The sequence below is a fragment of the Simochromis diagramma genome, unplaced genomic scaffold (assembly GCF_900408965.1).
Source record: "Simochromis diagramma unplaced genomic scaffold, fSimDia1.1 OVJJ01000131.1, whole genome shotgun sequence".
Taxonomy (NCBI): Eukaryota; Metazoa; Chordata; class Actinopteri; order Cichliformes; family Cichlidae; genus Simochromis; species Simochromis diagramma.
Genome location: NW_024387200.1, coordinates 4727716 through 4743652, shown reverse-complemented (window position 1 = coordinate 4743652; position 15937 = coordinate 4727716). Strand labels below are relative to the sequence as shown.

The 15937-nt window shown below is 37.8% G+C and overlaps 1 protein-coding gene and 1 long non-coding RNA gene across 2 annotated transcripts in view; one reads left to right on the top strand and one right to left on the bottom strand.

The window, feature by feature from the left end:
• aacs (acetoacetyl-CoA synthetase) overlaps nucleotides 1-15181 on the top strand; it is a 41290-nt gene extending 26109 nt beyond the window's left edge. The window contains exons 11-18 of the mRNA XM_040050755.1: nucleotides 1768-1832; nucleotides 5413-5535; nucleotides 11373-11486; nucleotides 12343-12468; nucleotides 12737-12806; nucleotides 13003-13061; nucleotides 13375-13577; nucleotides 13695-15181. Coding sequence (XP_039906689.1) covers nucleotides 1768-1832; nucleotides 5413-5535; nucleotides 11373-11486; nucleotides 12343-12468; nucleotides 12737-12806; nucleotides 13003-13061; nucleotides 13375-13577; nucleotides 13695-13832 — 898 coding nt within the window. The 3' untranslated portion in view covers nucleotides 13833-15181. The remainder of the gene's footprint in view (nucleotides 1-1767; nucleotides 1833-5412; nucleotides 5536-11372; nucleotides 11487-12342; nucleotides 12469-12736; nucleotides 12807-13002; nucleotides 13062-13374; nucleotides 13578-13694) is intronic.
• On the bottom strand, nucleotides 757-11857 carry LOC120745692. The gene is made up of 3 exons (XR_005698693.1): nucleotides 11847-11857; nucleotides 9620-9626; nucleotides 757-844 (listed from the first exon to the last, which is right to left on the bottom strand). It is a non-coding gene; the product is annotated as an uncharacterized LOC120745692 (long non-coding RNA).
• Nucleotides 15182-15937: the final 756 nt, after the last annotated feature.

The window sequence follows — 15937 nt, the reverse complement described above, 5'->3', positions numbered from 1 at the left end:
CGAAACATCTAAAAATGAAGCAATTTGTCTTTATTTATTAATTTTTTCGGCTCTCTTTTGTATTTACCCAGTTGAAAGTTGTCCATGCCAGTTTTTTTTTTCCCCCTTTCTTTCCTTTTTAAAATTTTATCTGTCTAGAAGGATGAGCACACAAGCTGTTTTAACATCACCTTCCTTTACATTTACACAGTGGCACACACTCCCCCGCTGGGAGCTTCCTTGTCCAACCAGACTACTGAGCAGCTCCACTGGAGCACATGGGATTAAGGGCAAAGGTCTGCTGAATAACTGTTGCCCTTTTTATGTTTTTGCATTCAGAGCAGATACAATGAAATTATGCCTTGTCTGCATAGATTCAGGGCAACAAGTGAAGCCATGTTACAGTTCAGTCTCAGCACCAAAGTCTTAAGCAGACTGGCAGGTCTTTCAAGTATCACAAATATTATATTCAGAAGTTACTTGACCGTTGCCTTAAAAGTAATGTACAGTGATGTTAATACAGATATATAAGGGCTTTATTGCACTCATGCATGTGTTTCTTGGCAATGGATTTCATGGGACAACTGAAAAATGTTTTGAAACCCATAAAGAGTAGAGTACTTGCAAACAATCTGGCAAATGTTACAAAGAAGATAAACTTAACCTTTTTTTTTTACCAAGAAATGTTGGTTTAAAACGATGTACAATGTTTTTGCATCTAAATAATCTTCATACTATTTAATATCTAAAGTGTCACATTTTTAGAATTCAGAGACCCCCAAAAATTGATTCTCTTCATCTGGATGCAGCATTTTCAGTGTGAGAAACATTTTGTCACTCATCCAAGTGACTTCTTCATTTTCAGCTGATTGCAGGTTTTCCCAACCTTTTAAACATTACATTTACATAATGACTAAAACTAGCACCACTGACTAACAATGGGCCATGAGGTCAGTTTCATGATTTCATCAATAATATGAAAATTGTCATGGCCACTGGTCAGTGACCATTGATCAATTACCATGAGTACCATTCATAGAGAGTTGGTGAATTACTGCAATAACAGCATTGTAAGGTGGTGAAAGATGTACCCTTAGGCCCCCTCCTCGATTCAGAGATGGTCTTTCCCTTTTCACGTAAATGTCCTCCTTGACTCCTCGCTCAAATCAGCGTTCCTCCCTGTCCAGGATGTGTATATATCCTCATCATTGACAGTGTCTACTGGCCTGTTGGTGTAACAGGTGTCACAGATTTGTGAGGGTTTTAAATACAAAACTCCTTGAGAATTTAAAAATACTTCTGTTAATATTTGCAGTTGTTCACCGCGTCTCTTGTTTAAAGATATTAATCAAAAGCATCCAAGAACTAAAACAGGATATGTTTAATTGTGATTGACACACTCAGGAATATCCCAGTGATGGTAAAGATTGTGATGTCACAAGGATCATTGGCAGCTTTGTGAATCTATCACTTATTCATCCATCACTTTGTCCAGCAGCATCTTTCCAAAATAGCCAGCCAGATTGCAGTGAAACTTGGCAACAATATTTATGCCACCCCCACTCATAAAGTCTGCTAGCTTGGTTCTGTTGTTTGGAGTTCCTGCTGTCACAATGCAGAATATAGTACATGTATGTAGGAGGCCTTTTGCAATGACTGTCAGTGTTGGCAACACTGACGCAAATTCTTTCTTCTTTTTTTTTTTTCTTTTTCTTCTCAAAGTATATGAGAACACTCGTTACTTCTGGCAAACTGAATAATGTTTATCTTTTTTTTTTTCTTCATCAGCATCACTATCTTTGGTACCGGGGCCAAGTGGCTGTCTGTGCTGCAGGAGAGGAACCTGACACCCTGTAAGTTGTGTTCATGGATAGAAAAGAGTAAAATAAATATGTGAGCATGGTCACAGACATACACACCTACTTTATGAGAATGGAATTTGTAGCAATAAGAGCAGATGGACACAGTAATGATTATAATAGTAATGTTGTTTGACTCTGAATGTCCTTTATTCCATTAACTGGATGAAATAACAGTTTGCCCTGTGTTCTGGAGTATGACACTGAATCGAAAGGATAAAAAGGCTGTTATGATTTTTCATATGAGTCATGGATAGGTCCACCTAATTGCTTTTAGTGACACAACTTTCTAGAGAAAGAAAAAGATCTGGACAGATAACCAGAGCTGTGCTGGTGCTTTTTTTTTTTTTTTTTTTGACTTGCTGCTAGCTTTCATGTAGTGGTTACTCTTTGGAACTTGTGCAGCAACAAATTAGATACTGTATTGTGTTAGAACAAAACACTATCACAGCACAGTTGTTAGTCTTTGCTATAGAGTAACTTCCATCAGGTTTTCCTTATTTGTAAGAATTCTAGATTTTATACCTGTTTCGCATTATTGTAAGTGTTCATTTCACTGGAAAGCAACAGGAATTCTAGTTAAATTAGTTAAGCTATATTTCAGTTTCACACAGCCATATTTTAGACAGCAAAACTATAGTTTGAGAGACACAGTTATTTCCATCTGCAGTAATTTATATCTGATACCTCTATTCTGGGACTGTACACCTCCCAGCCTTTCCACATCCATAGATGTTAGCACAAAATAGAACAAGCATCAATGAAAGCAGATATTACATTGATTAAGTGAAACACAGCATAAAAGAAGGAGCTGTGGTGGAGGTGGTTTTTAAAGATACCTGCAGATATGCATTCACTGCAGGCAGTCTGAAGCAGATTAACTATATTGATATAAATATATTAGATTTTCCAATTAGCCATCGATCGATGTGGGCTGGCATTAAGATCTGATCAGATTGCAGTTGAGCTTGACATTGTAGTCCACCTCCTTACTACTACAATAGATATGTCAATAGGGCAGGGCAATATGGCCAAAAATATTTAGCACAATATCTATTTGAAAATTTGCGATAACGATATAACTGACGATATAATTGCCGCGAGACAAAATACTTTGTCTCCTCCACAACTTTATTAGTGCAAAAAAAAAAACCCATCGATGTATTTTCACTTAAACAAGCAGCCGTTTTTTTATGTGCATTAAAGCTATATAAAAATTTAACAGTGCAAATGCAAATTCCTTGCTGACAGTTTAACCAAAAGGCATTTCCAGTGGAAATTGGCCGACATATCCTTAGCATAAAAATGTATAATATCCATAAAACCTAAAAAGAGGTTATACACACACAATGCAGTAATATTATGTTGAAGCACAGTACGTATTACTCCTTGAGGCTCCCGACTACGGTAGCCGTAATGCTCCGACAATCCATCAAGCGGTCCGGCTTCGTAGCCTAGCAACATGCGTTATCGCTGTAGAGTGGTATGGTCAAAATATGGTCAAAAAATCTCTACTGCTGGCCAAATTCATATCGTTTCTACCATATACTGTTTATACCGCCCACCCCTAACTTGGGATTACGTATCTTGGGCAAAGATACTTGGGTATACAGACCAGGGAACCACCAACCTTTCAGTAAGTGGATGAACTGCTCTACCGAAACTATAGTCACTTGTGTTTTTGGGGGGCGATTTTTAGCTACTTCTAAAGTAACACAGTGGTTAGCACTGTTTCCTCACAGGTCCTGGGTTCGAATCCACAGGCTGTCTGTATTCCACCCATGTCTGCGTGGGTTCTCTCTCCAGCTTCCTTCCACAGCCTGAAGACATTCTTATTGGCCATAGGTGTGAATGTGAGCAGAAATAGCTGTTTGTCTCTCTGTGTTAACTCTCTTTAGATTGGCATTGTGTCCAGGGTGTACCCAACCTCTTGTCCTATGGCAGCTGGGATAGGCTGTAGCCCAACTGTTATCCTAATTTGTGGAAGAAAATTGATGGGTTTAAACATCCGCTGCCAGCTGGAAAAATTAAAACAAACATGAAGAAATCACAGTGAAGTCCAGGATTTATTAAGCCTATATGGCATATCAGAAACATTACATGATTTTCATCAAATCAAAATATAATGGTTTTAATGTGAGTTTAGTCTAAATTTACTTTGTCCATCTACACTCAAGAGTGAAATGTACAGGAAATAGTGGGACACTGAAATAGGATTCCAAGAAAGCAAAGTACCAAACCAGCTGTGTGTGTTAAGAGCTCTGTGTGTGTCATCCATACACATTGCAGTAATAACATTTGTAGTGCATGGCTAAACTGCAGCCACCAGGCTTAACAATTTTTCTGTCAGAAGTGCAAACAGAAAAAACTTGCATATACCAAGTGTCACCATGTAGCACAGTGCATTCTGATAATCGCCACAAATCTGCATTTGTTGCCCTTCTTTGTGCGTCTCTCTTTAACTTTAAATGAGCTGAATCCATTCCTAATTCTAATACTAAACAGAAAGGCATAAAAAAATAAAGCATTGCTGTGTCTCTGTGCTTGTCTCGCTCTCTTGTTCCCGCTCGCTGCCCCACCCCTATTAGTCAGCCAGCCACTTGATCCAGTTGGCATTGTGTGTGTGCATTTGGATGCTTATTAGAGAAAGAGAGCGTGGCAAAGGGAGATGTTGGTGTGTGTGTGTGTGTGCGTGCGTGTGTACATGCATGCCTCCACTGGCCCGAGGAGGATAGTGGGAGCTTCTTCACTGGCTGCCCCAGCGGAGAGGCCCTTTTCCCTAGGATGACATTTGGACTGGACACCTGGAGGCATGGTGGGGGGTAGCAAAAGTCCAACTGTGTGTGTGTGCGCAGAGCAAGGGGCAGTTGCTGGAACCTTATTAGTTCTCAGAGTGTTATTGGCTTGTGGTTTGGGCATATGTGTGTGACAGAGAACATGCACATGGATCTTGAGGATGGCTAAAGCGATGTGTGCAGTACGTTGCATGCTCTGTCACATCAGGGTGGCAAACTACAATAACACAACAAGTTGGGGTGCAGCAAGCCACAGCTGTTCAAATGTGAATACCCATTTTATGTGTTTGGTTTACTAATTTGGTTCAAATGATTGGCGACTCCAACTTGGTTAGGTTTGGGTTGTTTTGTTTTGTTTTTTTTTGGGGGGGGGGTAACCACTGTGATAACTGATCCCAGACCAGTAATTCTAAAATATGTGCAGCCTCACTATAAAAGTGTGACTATTGTTGTCTCAATACAAGCAGGTAAACTGCATATTGAGTCTGATCAAAAACCAATGTTTTGCTCATTTGCTCTCTTTAAGCAAATGAGAATCCCAAATAATCTTTTCAGATTTTCCAATTTGCCCACATTATTTTTGACCAGTTAATGAATCCAAATTTATTGTACTTCTGGAACTCACTGAATTTTTAACACTCAACATTTTAGGAACATTTTAGGTTGTATTCAAAAAGTGACTTCAAACACAGTTATGTATTACTAATAACTAAACTACGGAGTTTATTGTTCATCTTCTTTCGCTATTTATTTTTACCTTTTGTGTTTTCCTTCTCTAGCGGAAACGCACAATCTCCAGTCCCTCCACACTATCCTGTCTACTGGATCTCCTCTCAAACCTCAGATCTACGACTATGTCTACCGCTGCATAAAGAGCACCGTGCTGCTGGGCTCCATTTCAGGTGACTCAATAACACATACCCTGCTAGGACACATATTATTTTTCTAATACTTAAGAATTTAAGAATAACATATTGTTTTTTTAGAATTATGACACAAAATCATTTAATCATTAAAAAGAACAGTAGATAAATATTTGTCTTAGACATTAATATTACAGTTTTAATTAATTTAAAAATGTCAAGCTTTTACTCAATAAGAACAATTTATAGTATACTTTTTTAATGAATGAAATATTCAACAGGTGCATATTAGTGCATTTTCTGCTAATCAGGTTGTGGTTTGACAAAAAAAAACTATTGTCTATAATATATTCTTTATAAAAATTTGACAGACAATCTGTGGCGCTTCAAATTAATAGCTACTTAACTAGGAACATAATGCATGAAATGCCTGCACAATAAGTAAAGATTAATCGTGCCAGCTGTTGTTTTTTTCTCCAGTTATTGCTAAAGACCTGTTGTCTGTTTTGTTCACTAACAAATGAAACCAAGTTCTGTTTATTTTTAATTTGATTCAGCCATCGAGTATCCTTTATACTCCATTTCATCTTTCTCCTGTTTTTGATTAAGAATAATAGCTGCATTGTAGCTACATTGAGGACAACTTGTGATATGCTAGCTTTTATCAGTGAGTGACCATACTTGAATTTACTGATACACTGATACCCAAGAAACTACTCAATACTTGATAAAATACTATCAGAGATTACTATTTCCAAGTTACTTAAAAAATTGTGGTTCTGTGCATCTGGTGACTAAGCTCCACATTTTAATTACCAATCAAATAGAGTTAGTCAGGTAGGCTGTTATCTTGTGTCTAGACTTTCCTCAGTTTCAGTCTGGTACTTTCAGAGAAACTTGGCATTTTTTAGACTTAAGTAATTGTTTTATTCTGTAAAATTAACACCATCCATTACAACTCTGCAGACAGGACTGATGGTGTTTGTTGCCTGGCTCTCACATTAATGTTATCATTTTAATATTAGCCATAGCTGCTAACCACTATCTTAATGATAACAGATGGCTAAGGTGGCTATTGGATAAAGGTAACTTCAGCTGCTCTGTTTTTTTTCTCCAGTGGTTTCCACAGCAGCTGGATCCACATATTTGATTTGGCAAAAATCTTATGCCAGATGCTCTTCCAGGCACAACCCTCCCAATTACCTGGGCTTGGGACCAACACTGGCACTAGCTTGTGACACCCTAAGGCAAGGTTTTTGGTAAACGGGTAATTGCTAATAGCTAACAGCTGACATGAACGTGAACTGGCCAGTTTAACATTTATCATAACTGTACAATACTTCATTGTTGTTGAAACATGAGCTTTTCTGACCTTTTGAAATTCCCCCTAAAGTGCTTTTCACAAAACTGAAGAAGAGCACATTAGAACACACACTAGCAAAACTAGCAAGCCTGTTGATCCCAAATACAAATGCAATGTCTAGCCTTGTCCATTAGATTGTGTTTATTTTTAGATGTGTTCTGAGTGTTTTCTTTCATTTAGACTGGTTGACCACTTTGATTTTTTTTTCTCTCGTGTTTAAACAACTAAGTTAGTTGTAAGGAACATCCCTGACAAAAATGAAAGAAAAGAAGGATTATGTAAATGTAAGATTACTTATATTTAACCTAATGTTATTATATATATATATATTGACAAATCAAGATATTTATATCCAAGATGATTCTGGTGCATAATGTGATGTCTGAGCAACAAATTGTTTGGTTCCCGATGTCTTTATGACAGAAACCGGATACCTAAACTTAAAAAAAATGTATTTTAAAACATTTAAAATATATACTGTATTTGTATTTTGAAATTTTAAAGCTAAAACAGAAAAGCATCTCTGACACAAGCACAAAAGGACTGATGCATAATAATAAAACAATAAATTGTATAGAAGGCTACATATTCCTCACCACCCACAACTGTCGCACATGCACACACACGCACGGGTCTAACGCACACAGTGCTTCTCAGCCCATTGTGATGTTGTCAGGCCAGTAGAATGCTATCTGTCTCTTTCTGTGAGTCCTGAAACGTTTAACATTTAGCAGAGCTTGGGTGACTGACGTATTAAACACACACACACACGCACACGCACACTGAGAAGCAGCTTGGAATGTCACGCTTGCATACACATACACGCAGCCATTGTGAATGACAGCCCAAATGGGTACAGCATATAGCCTCAAATACACAAGCAAACATATGCAAAGTTGCACATGCTCACAATGACATGTAAGTCGAAATGCTGGACACAAGCGTCAGCTGAAATGTCAATCACAGGCAGAAATCTGGTGAGAGATGGAAAATAAACAGAAGAAATCTGCAAGCAGATTTTCTTAGGTTATTTTTGTCGTAAATATCTGTGTCTCTGCAGAGTCTGTAAGATGAGTGAAGAAAGAAATCTGTTTAGTGAGGAAGGTGGTCTGTGCAAAATTTGCTGTAGGCTTAAGAATCTACTGAAAACTTCAAAAATAGTTGGTTATGGCAATTACACATTTTCATTTGTTTGCATTATAGGTTGTTACTCAACAACTCATACGATTTTGTGACAGACATCAACAACTTTTTTATGAGACAAACACATAGAACGAATCAAGGAAAAACAAGTTTTTGCTTATTAGCTCAATACAAAGCTGTATTCATCCCCTTTTTAATTGCGTTAGTAAGTCAATAAAACAAGTTCAGTATTAAATGGTATGACATAACAGAGGCATTGAGAAACCATGTTAGCTGAACAGATAAAACTGTTTTCTTCTTCCACTTTAAAGATCCTTTATAGTTACTTTGTAAAGATTTTTTAATGAGTCAAATGGCTTACGGAAACAGTAGGTATTGTAACTGTTTTAGCTTTTGGCATTAGAAAAATGAGTTTAATCCCAACAGTGCCGTTGAGGTGCATCAGTTCAGCCATTGTGCCAAATTACATTATATTTTACCATAAGGTTTTGGGACTGCCATACTCCAGCAGCAGAAGTATGAGGGAAAAAGTAGAAGATTTCAGATGCCTGTATACCTTCCTGCTTGGCCATCAAACATGTTTTATTTAGAATGTGCAAACCATCTCAGCTTTGCCTCTCTGACTTTGTCTCCAAAGAGCTCAACCTGTTCCTGTGCTGTTCCTCTGACAGTATAGTGTTATAATATTTGAACAAAATGATAGCTAAAGTGGTGAATTGTGAAGAAGACCCAATTTGTTATTCATCTGGACTCGTCCTTTTGGAATTATAGTGCTGGCTCTTTGTGAATGTGTGTGTGACTCGAAACAGCAGGTCCTGCCCCAGTCACTTTCCATCTTGCTGCCAAGGGCAACAGAGGGCTGCAACCCTTTTGGCTGCCAACCGACCTAACCTTGACCCATGAGGTCAATGCTGTGTGTGTGTGTTCTGAATGCTCATATATGTGGGTCCCTTGCTGATTTTACCCCGTGTCACTGTGTGTGTATAAACATGTGCTTCAGTTAAAGTCTACTTGGGGTTGTGAAAACTTTTAACAGAGATTGTCGTGTATATCAGGAGAGTGTTTGTGTGTTTTCTGTTCAGCAGGGACCTCAGACCCCTGTTGCTCTTCAGCGGGTGATTTTAACACTTTCACTGCTGGATTTACTCAATCCTAATATACCTCCATCTGACTCTCCATATGTCAGCTCTCCACACCCATTTTGCCTCTTCTCTTCTCTTCTCTTCTCTTCTCTTCTCTTCTCTCTTCTCTTCTCTCTGTGTGTTAATTTTGAAGTATTTACCAAGTCATCTTTTCAATTTTCCTTTAGTTTTTGGTTTCAATTCAGTTCATTTTTGGATATATGAATTCATGCGTAGGTTAGCTGTGTAGGTTGCTTGGTTTGTCTCAGTTGGTGGCTTTGTTTGACCTCAAACTGTGCCGGTAGTTTTTCAAAGCAGTAACACCTCCACAAGTGAAAGAAGATGTGCGTGCACACACTCACATGTGCAAAAATCTATGAAAACTAACTGGGGAGTTCAAAAAACCTTTTTCTTCACTTCAAAATAGTCACTGCTGTTAGGAGCATCAGATCAGTGTGACACGTTGCACTCTTGTGTATATACACCTTACTCACACATGCACACTACATGTCAGATGATGGAAGGCATCCCAAGAAAACCACATTGACTTTTGGCTTAAATGTGCTTCTGTTTGTGTGTGTGTATGTATGTATTTTTGTGTGTTTGTACTCACCTATTAAGGTAAATGTAATATTAATCTAATTGCGTATCGTCCCACTATAAGTGTGTGTGTTTAATCAGAAGACAAAGTTTCTACTTCCTCCTGGGAGCCAATTAGAGCTCAATAAAGAACCTGCCAGAAAGAGAGACAGAGAAAACGAGTGTAAAGAACAAAGAAATGCAAGAAAGGAGGAAGGAGCAGTAGAAGGGCATAGAGCAACTGAGAGAAAGCAAACAAGATGGATGGATGGTATCTGTCACGCAGAGTGGAACGAAATAGGGAGGTAGAGAACAAACAATAAGAAGGGAGATGAATAGAACGTGTCAGAAATGGTATATGATTGGAAGGTAGAAAGAGATGAATAGATGTGTGCGTCTTCATGACAGTTTTAGGAAAGTGCTGCAAAGGGAAGGAACTCCTATATAGGTCAATGAAGGTGGAGCAGCGAGCTAATGCTGCCTGTGTGTGGAGCAAAAAAATACAAGACACTGATATTAAGTGTGATAATGTCTCTTGGTCAGTGTTTGCTGATATTTTACATAGTTACGTGATATGGGTGTGGCTCTGTACATTCCAAGTATTCCAAACTAAATGAAATAAGGTAAAAACGTACAAATTGCCTCCCTCCAACCAGTTTCACCATTTGAGGTGTAAGTCATCATATGTGCTAACCCTAACCCTAGTCCTACCACACTACCACACTAAATGTGATTCATTATCTTTATCACATCATAAAATATCTAAGAGACTTCTGACTATTTACAGTAAAATGTGTCTAAAACAGAAGCATACCCTATATTGTTGGCTTCAATCTATTTTTGTCTGCACTTTCAATATAATTTAAAAGGAAACTGCGTCTTGCTGCTAGGTCATCTTAAACTGGCACATCCAATGACTCTAAAGGATTAAAGAATGGTCTACGCCTTCCTGATAAGTTTTTGAAATTAAAATTTGTAGAGAAAATTATTGGTACCCCTCAGAAATGGTGATAAATAAGTGGAATATGGAAACTAAAGATTGTCTTTATCATAGGCGTCAAAAGTATATGCCAAACATGGTCAAAGTTAAGACTTGAAGAATCACCAAAGCAACTTCCTGTTACCACAGCTCTTACTATTATTTATAAAGTTTAAGATCCAGAGGTCATGGGCAATAGTAATGTTTGGCCAAGGTTCTTTGTGGCAAGAGCTGAGGAGATTCCACTTTTAAAACAGAAATAAAAAAAGCCAGCATAAAGTTTGCTAAAATATATGTAGACGAGCAACAGTGCTTGTAGGAGAAATCACAATTAGAATCGCTCATCAGCTCCATGTTCACTGAGGAATAAGAAAAAAGAAAAAGAAAAGAACACCTCTTTGAAACACAGATGGTACTCTGTTATAATGGGAAAACCTTGCTATAACTGTTATAGGGTTCACTGACTTTATTCAGGGTACAATGAAAACCACAGCAATGAATTTATTAAGACGCTACAGAGTTAACAGACTTCCCATTGCTCTGTCTTATTTGTAGGTCAAGGTTCCTCCAACAGCGTTAATGACAAAAACTTAAGACACAAGCTGGTCAATTTTAACTTCTTAGAAAAATTATATGTCTGTTGCAGAAATATAATGGAAAACTTCCCGGTTTCTCTCAACTCTTTTCCCAGGTGGCACTGACATAGTGTCGTGTTTCATGGGCCAGAACCCAACAGTTCCAGTGTATCGAGGTGAGATTCAATCAAGAAATCTCGGCATGGCTGTGGAAGCCTGGAGCCCTGACGGTAAGACTCTGGGTGAATCTCTTCAGAATTTAATAATCCCTCCTACCACTTTCTGTTTCATTCAACCTCAATAGCAATTAAGAGATTTACTTGTATGGGGACAATGGAGCAACAGAGTCAAGGGATTGTGCTCAGCTTTTAAATAAGTTTCAGGTTCAGGCTGTATTAATATATATATATATATATATATATATATATATATATATATATTAATCACAAGCACATTTAAAAATTGTTACCAAGGAAATTACAAATGCTCCCTTTATTTTACATGTCACTGATGGTGGAGCTTATACGTATATATATGCCAGGCCAAAAAGTAACTGAAGGAATGTGTGAACTTTCCCTGGAACAATATACTGACCAACTTTAGCGAAACACATTTTTTTAAATTATTAATTTCAAATAAAAAGGGTGTTGTTTTTTTTGTTTTTGTTTTTTTATCATGGTGGAAGTCTTCAAAGCCCTCTAGGTTTCTGTCATTGATTTCAGTCCCTCTTTCCCCAGCTCCCTGCTGCAGGCTGTACTGGCATGTCTCCACCACCTCAAAGGAGAGTGGATTGAAGGATAATTTAAAGGCAGTTTTGTAAAAAGAGTTTGGGATTATTTTAGTCAGTCTTTAAGCCTATAACACCGTCCTGAGGGAGGCTGTTAGGGTTGTGTGAAACCACACACTAAAGGTATCAGGTTCTCTGAGAGCGACACACATTCTTTTTGTTTTTATCAGAGAAGGATTTATACTGTGTCTCTTATACGCTTATGTGTTTGTGCATATGGACGTGTGCCCAGGTTTATATGGGTTGCAGGGAAACACACACCGCAACTTTCTGTTCCTGTGAAATATGTGTTTTAACAGGTAAGCCTGTGTGGGGAGAGAGTGGGGAGCTTGTCTGCTTGAAGCCAATCCCCTGCCAGCCAACACACTTCTGGAATGACGAGAATCAGAGCAAATATCATAAAGCATACTTTTCTACATATCCCGGTAACCACACAAATGTTGTGTAAAAATAGAAACATATTTACAGTTTACATGTACATAAAGAGACACCAGTAATACCCCTGCTGTACAGCTACCCTTTAAGGAATATCGCCCAGTTTAAATTTATCTGTGCTTACATTATGTAACTGTTTTTATTTGCATTTATTGCTCCTTCATTTTTTAATGTTTATTTTCAGCATGTGTTTTTCAGGTATGCACAAAAAAAAAAAATCAAAGTTTCAGACAAATTTTTCCTTTTCTCATTCTGTAGGCGTGTGGGCCCACGGAGACTACTGTAAAATCAATCCAAAGACAGGGGGCATTGTCATGCTGGGCAGAAGGTCAGCCATTAACTGCAATCAATACGTTTTATTGATTCATCAGGACAGGCTTAAATGTACTTCATACCCTTTTGTGTGATATTTTGTCACAACTCTAGGCTGTAGAGTCATTTTTTTCCTGTGGAAATTTGTGGCAAAATGGCTCGCAATTACAGGAATGCCAGCTCTGAATTTAGAAAGTCTGTTTTTTCTGTAGTGACGGCACGCTGAACCCCAACGGAGTCCGATTCGGCAGCTCAGAGATCTACAACATTGGTGAGTCTTTATCTGCAGATGGAGTAGGGTGTGGGTGTAAGATAATAAAAGAAAATGATTCTGAGTCATGGTTCTTTTTATGTTCCTGGAAAAATAAGATTTTGCCATCCCATTGTCCACTTTTTAAAGTTTACTCACTTGCCATTCTCCGGACGTACTCACGCTGCTTAGTTTGGACACTTTTTGTCTTTTCTGTTCTTTTAATCTTTGCTCTCATTTTCTTTTCACCTCTCACATCTTTTTCTCTCTGTGTCTAATCTTTTTTGGTTTGCCTTTTTGCCCTCTGCCCTCTCCTTTCCTCTCCTCTCTGCAGTGGAGGCGTTTGAGGAAGTGTCAGACAGTCTTTGTGTTCCACAGTACAACGCTGACGGAGAAGAGAGAGTTATTTTGTTCTTAAAGATGGCACCTGGTAAGCCCTTCTGTCCAGAGTTGGTGGCGAAGATTAAAGGAGCCATTAGAAAAGCTCTGTCTGCTCGACACGTACCCGCCCTGCTGCTGGAGACCAGAGACATTCCTGTAAGAAAAAAAAAAAATCTATCAGTTAGTTATGAAAAAACTTTATATTATTCTGTCAGGCTGCAAATAGAAAAATCATTTTTCTTGAATGACAGCCTTTATTTCATTCCTCTACAGTATACCATCAGCGGTAAGAAGGTGGAGGTAGCTGTAAAACAAGTGATTGCTGGTCGGGAGGTGACACAAAGAGGAGCATTCTCCAATCCTGACTCACTGGACCTCTACAAAAACATTCCTGAACTGCAAAACTATTAGAGACGTGGCTTCACAGAGCTGAAGAGAGGGTCTGCAAAGACACGTAGCCTGAAAAGATTTTAGCTTTGATTTTAGACTAACTTTATGTAAATTTACAGGTACAGGGTGATGTGCAACGTTCATTGCATGGGTTCCTCAAACAGGCACCCTGCGCTGCATACAGGGCAAAAAGGTGATGATGTGTGTCAAAATAATATATAACAATACCAAACAAGATGTATTATAATAATAAATTAATTATATCAGGCAGACAGAGAGACATAGTGTTCCACAAGTCATCAAGCAGCTGCTCATAGTCTACCGTACTGCACAATTAAGTGTTGGGAATGGAACACTGAAGGAGGCTTTGGATATAATATCGTGTGTTTAGCAGTGCTTGTGAATAAGCTCATGCTTTGAAGCCCTTGAAGAAATGAAACGCAGTATAAAGTGCTTTGCTTCGGCTTCACACTTTGATTGTTATCAGCTACTGAAGAACCATATCTCCCCGTGTCACCTGCCTGTAACCTTGAGTGGGTCCCTGAATAAAATCCATGGAGGTGTGTAGATAAATACACCCACGCATCTTGGAGTTACGCCTCAGCTTTGGCTCATATCACCATATCATGTTTATGTGGTGTGGATTGCTATCTTAATGTGGATATATTTGTATATCAGTATACATTTTGGGACTGTGAAACTGTGTTGACTTTACAGTTATGCCTTTAACGATAGCCACCCAAACGTGTTAACCAAAGTCATGGAAGTTTGTATTATGTTTGTGTAACAGTTCTAGTTTACTTAATTTTTGAATAAGGAAGCCTAGAAAACTAAACTAATATAATATAATTTAATATAGCTTACTAATAACTAATATAGCTTTTTTTTTCTGCCTAAAAAGCTATATCATATTTCATACTTGATTCTGAACCTTTGTTTTTGAAATCCTCTATTCAATGTTGTCCCCCCATCCAAAACCAGAATAGGTCGTTATCTATCAATCTGTTGTACCAAGGATTCAGTCAAGATGCACATTTCTCATTTCACCACAGAAGCCTGTTGTATACATTTGTATCTATGTTCCATGATTGTTACAACGCTAAGAAAAGCATGTGTTGTACTTTGTACATAGAAAAAATGAGTTATTTATTTAAAATTTCCTAATTATAATAACAAATTCTGTAGCCTAGTTGATGCTATTAACTGTAGTGGTTTTGGTCACTAGTAAATCTGTAATAAAACACAATTCCTGTGGGTTTGATTTCCATTTTCCATGAGAAGCAAATACCTGACCAGAGTGTCAATTGTGCAAAGGAACAGATGTCAGAGAGCCATTTGATCTATGGATAAGAATTAAACTGAAACAAAGAGAAAAAATAGGAACCATTTTCTCATTTGGCTTATTGTGTGTGTGGTTTCCTGTATAAGTTGGTGCGTTAAGCTTCTTTTCTTTATGATTATTTTAAATATTTGGTATAACTGTAAACCATTTAACTGGATACATGTGCGTTTAATGTTTGAGTTCACAATCATGCCTATATCAAACAAAAGCTCCAGGAACAAAGTTTTGATTGGAATACTGCTATTTTGTATGTAGACAATTTAATTAAATTATTTAATTAAATTATTTTGTCTCATAAAGATGCACAAGTCCTTTTACTCCTATAGGAGACAAGAATCATAAATAACTGGATGGTTTACACTTGAGTGAAATCAGGTGGAACATTGGAGATCTGCATTGTTTTTAGTAAATATATGTTCTTTAGGCATCAAATATTTCTTATGATAAAGCATTTTTACTGTGTGTATTTAGTTTGAGAATGCAAGAATCAAACATGACAGATGCTTTGGACGATATTCTAGGTTGTATGTTCTTTTTGATAACGGGATAACGTTGGTCACTGTAGGTCTGGTTTCGAGCTGTGTGATTGTGAACGCTATTTGCACACCTTGTCTTTGTTGAGTTCTCCGAGGGAATATCTGTGTAAGAAACAACTTTAAAGCTGTTTAACACAGGGATTTTGTTGTATGCATTTTCTGGCTGGAAACTGTCAGCTAACCAATAAAGTGAGGCCAGTCTGAGAGCAAACAAAAAGTTTTGTGTTCCAAAATGTAAGCCTTTTATG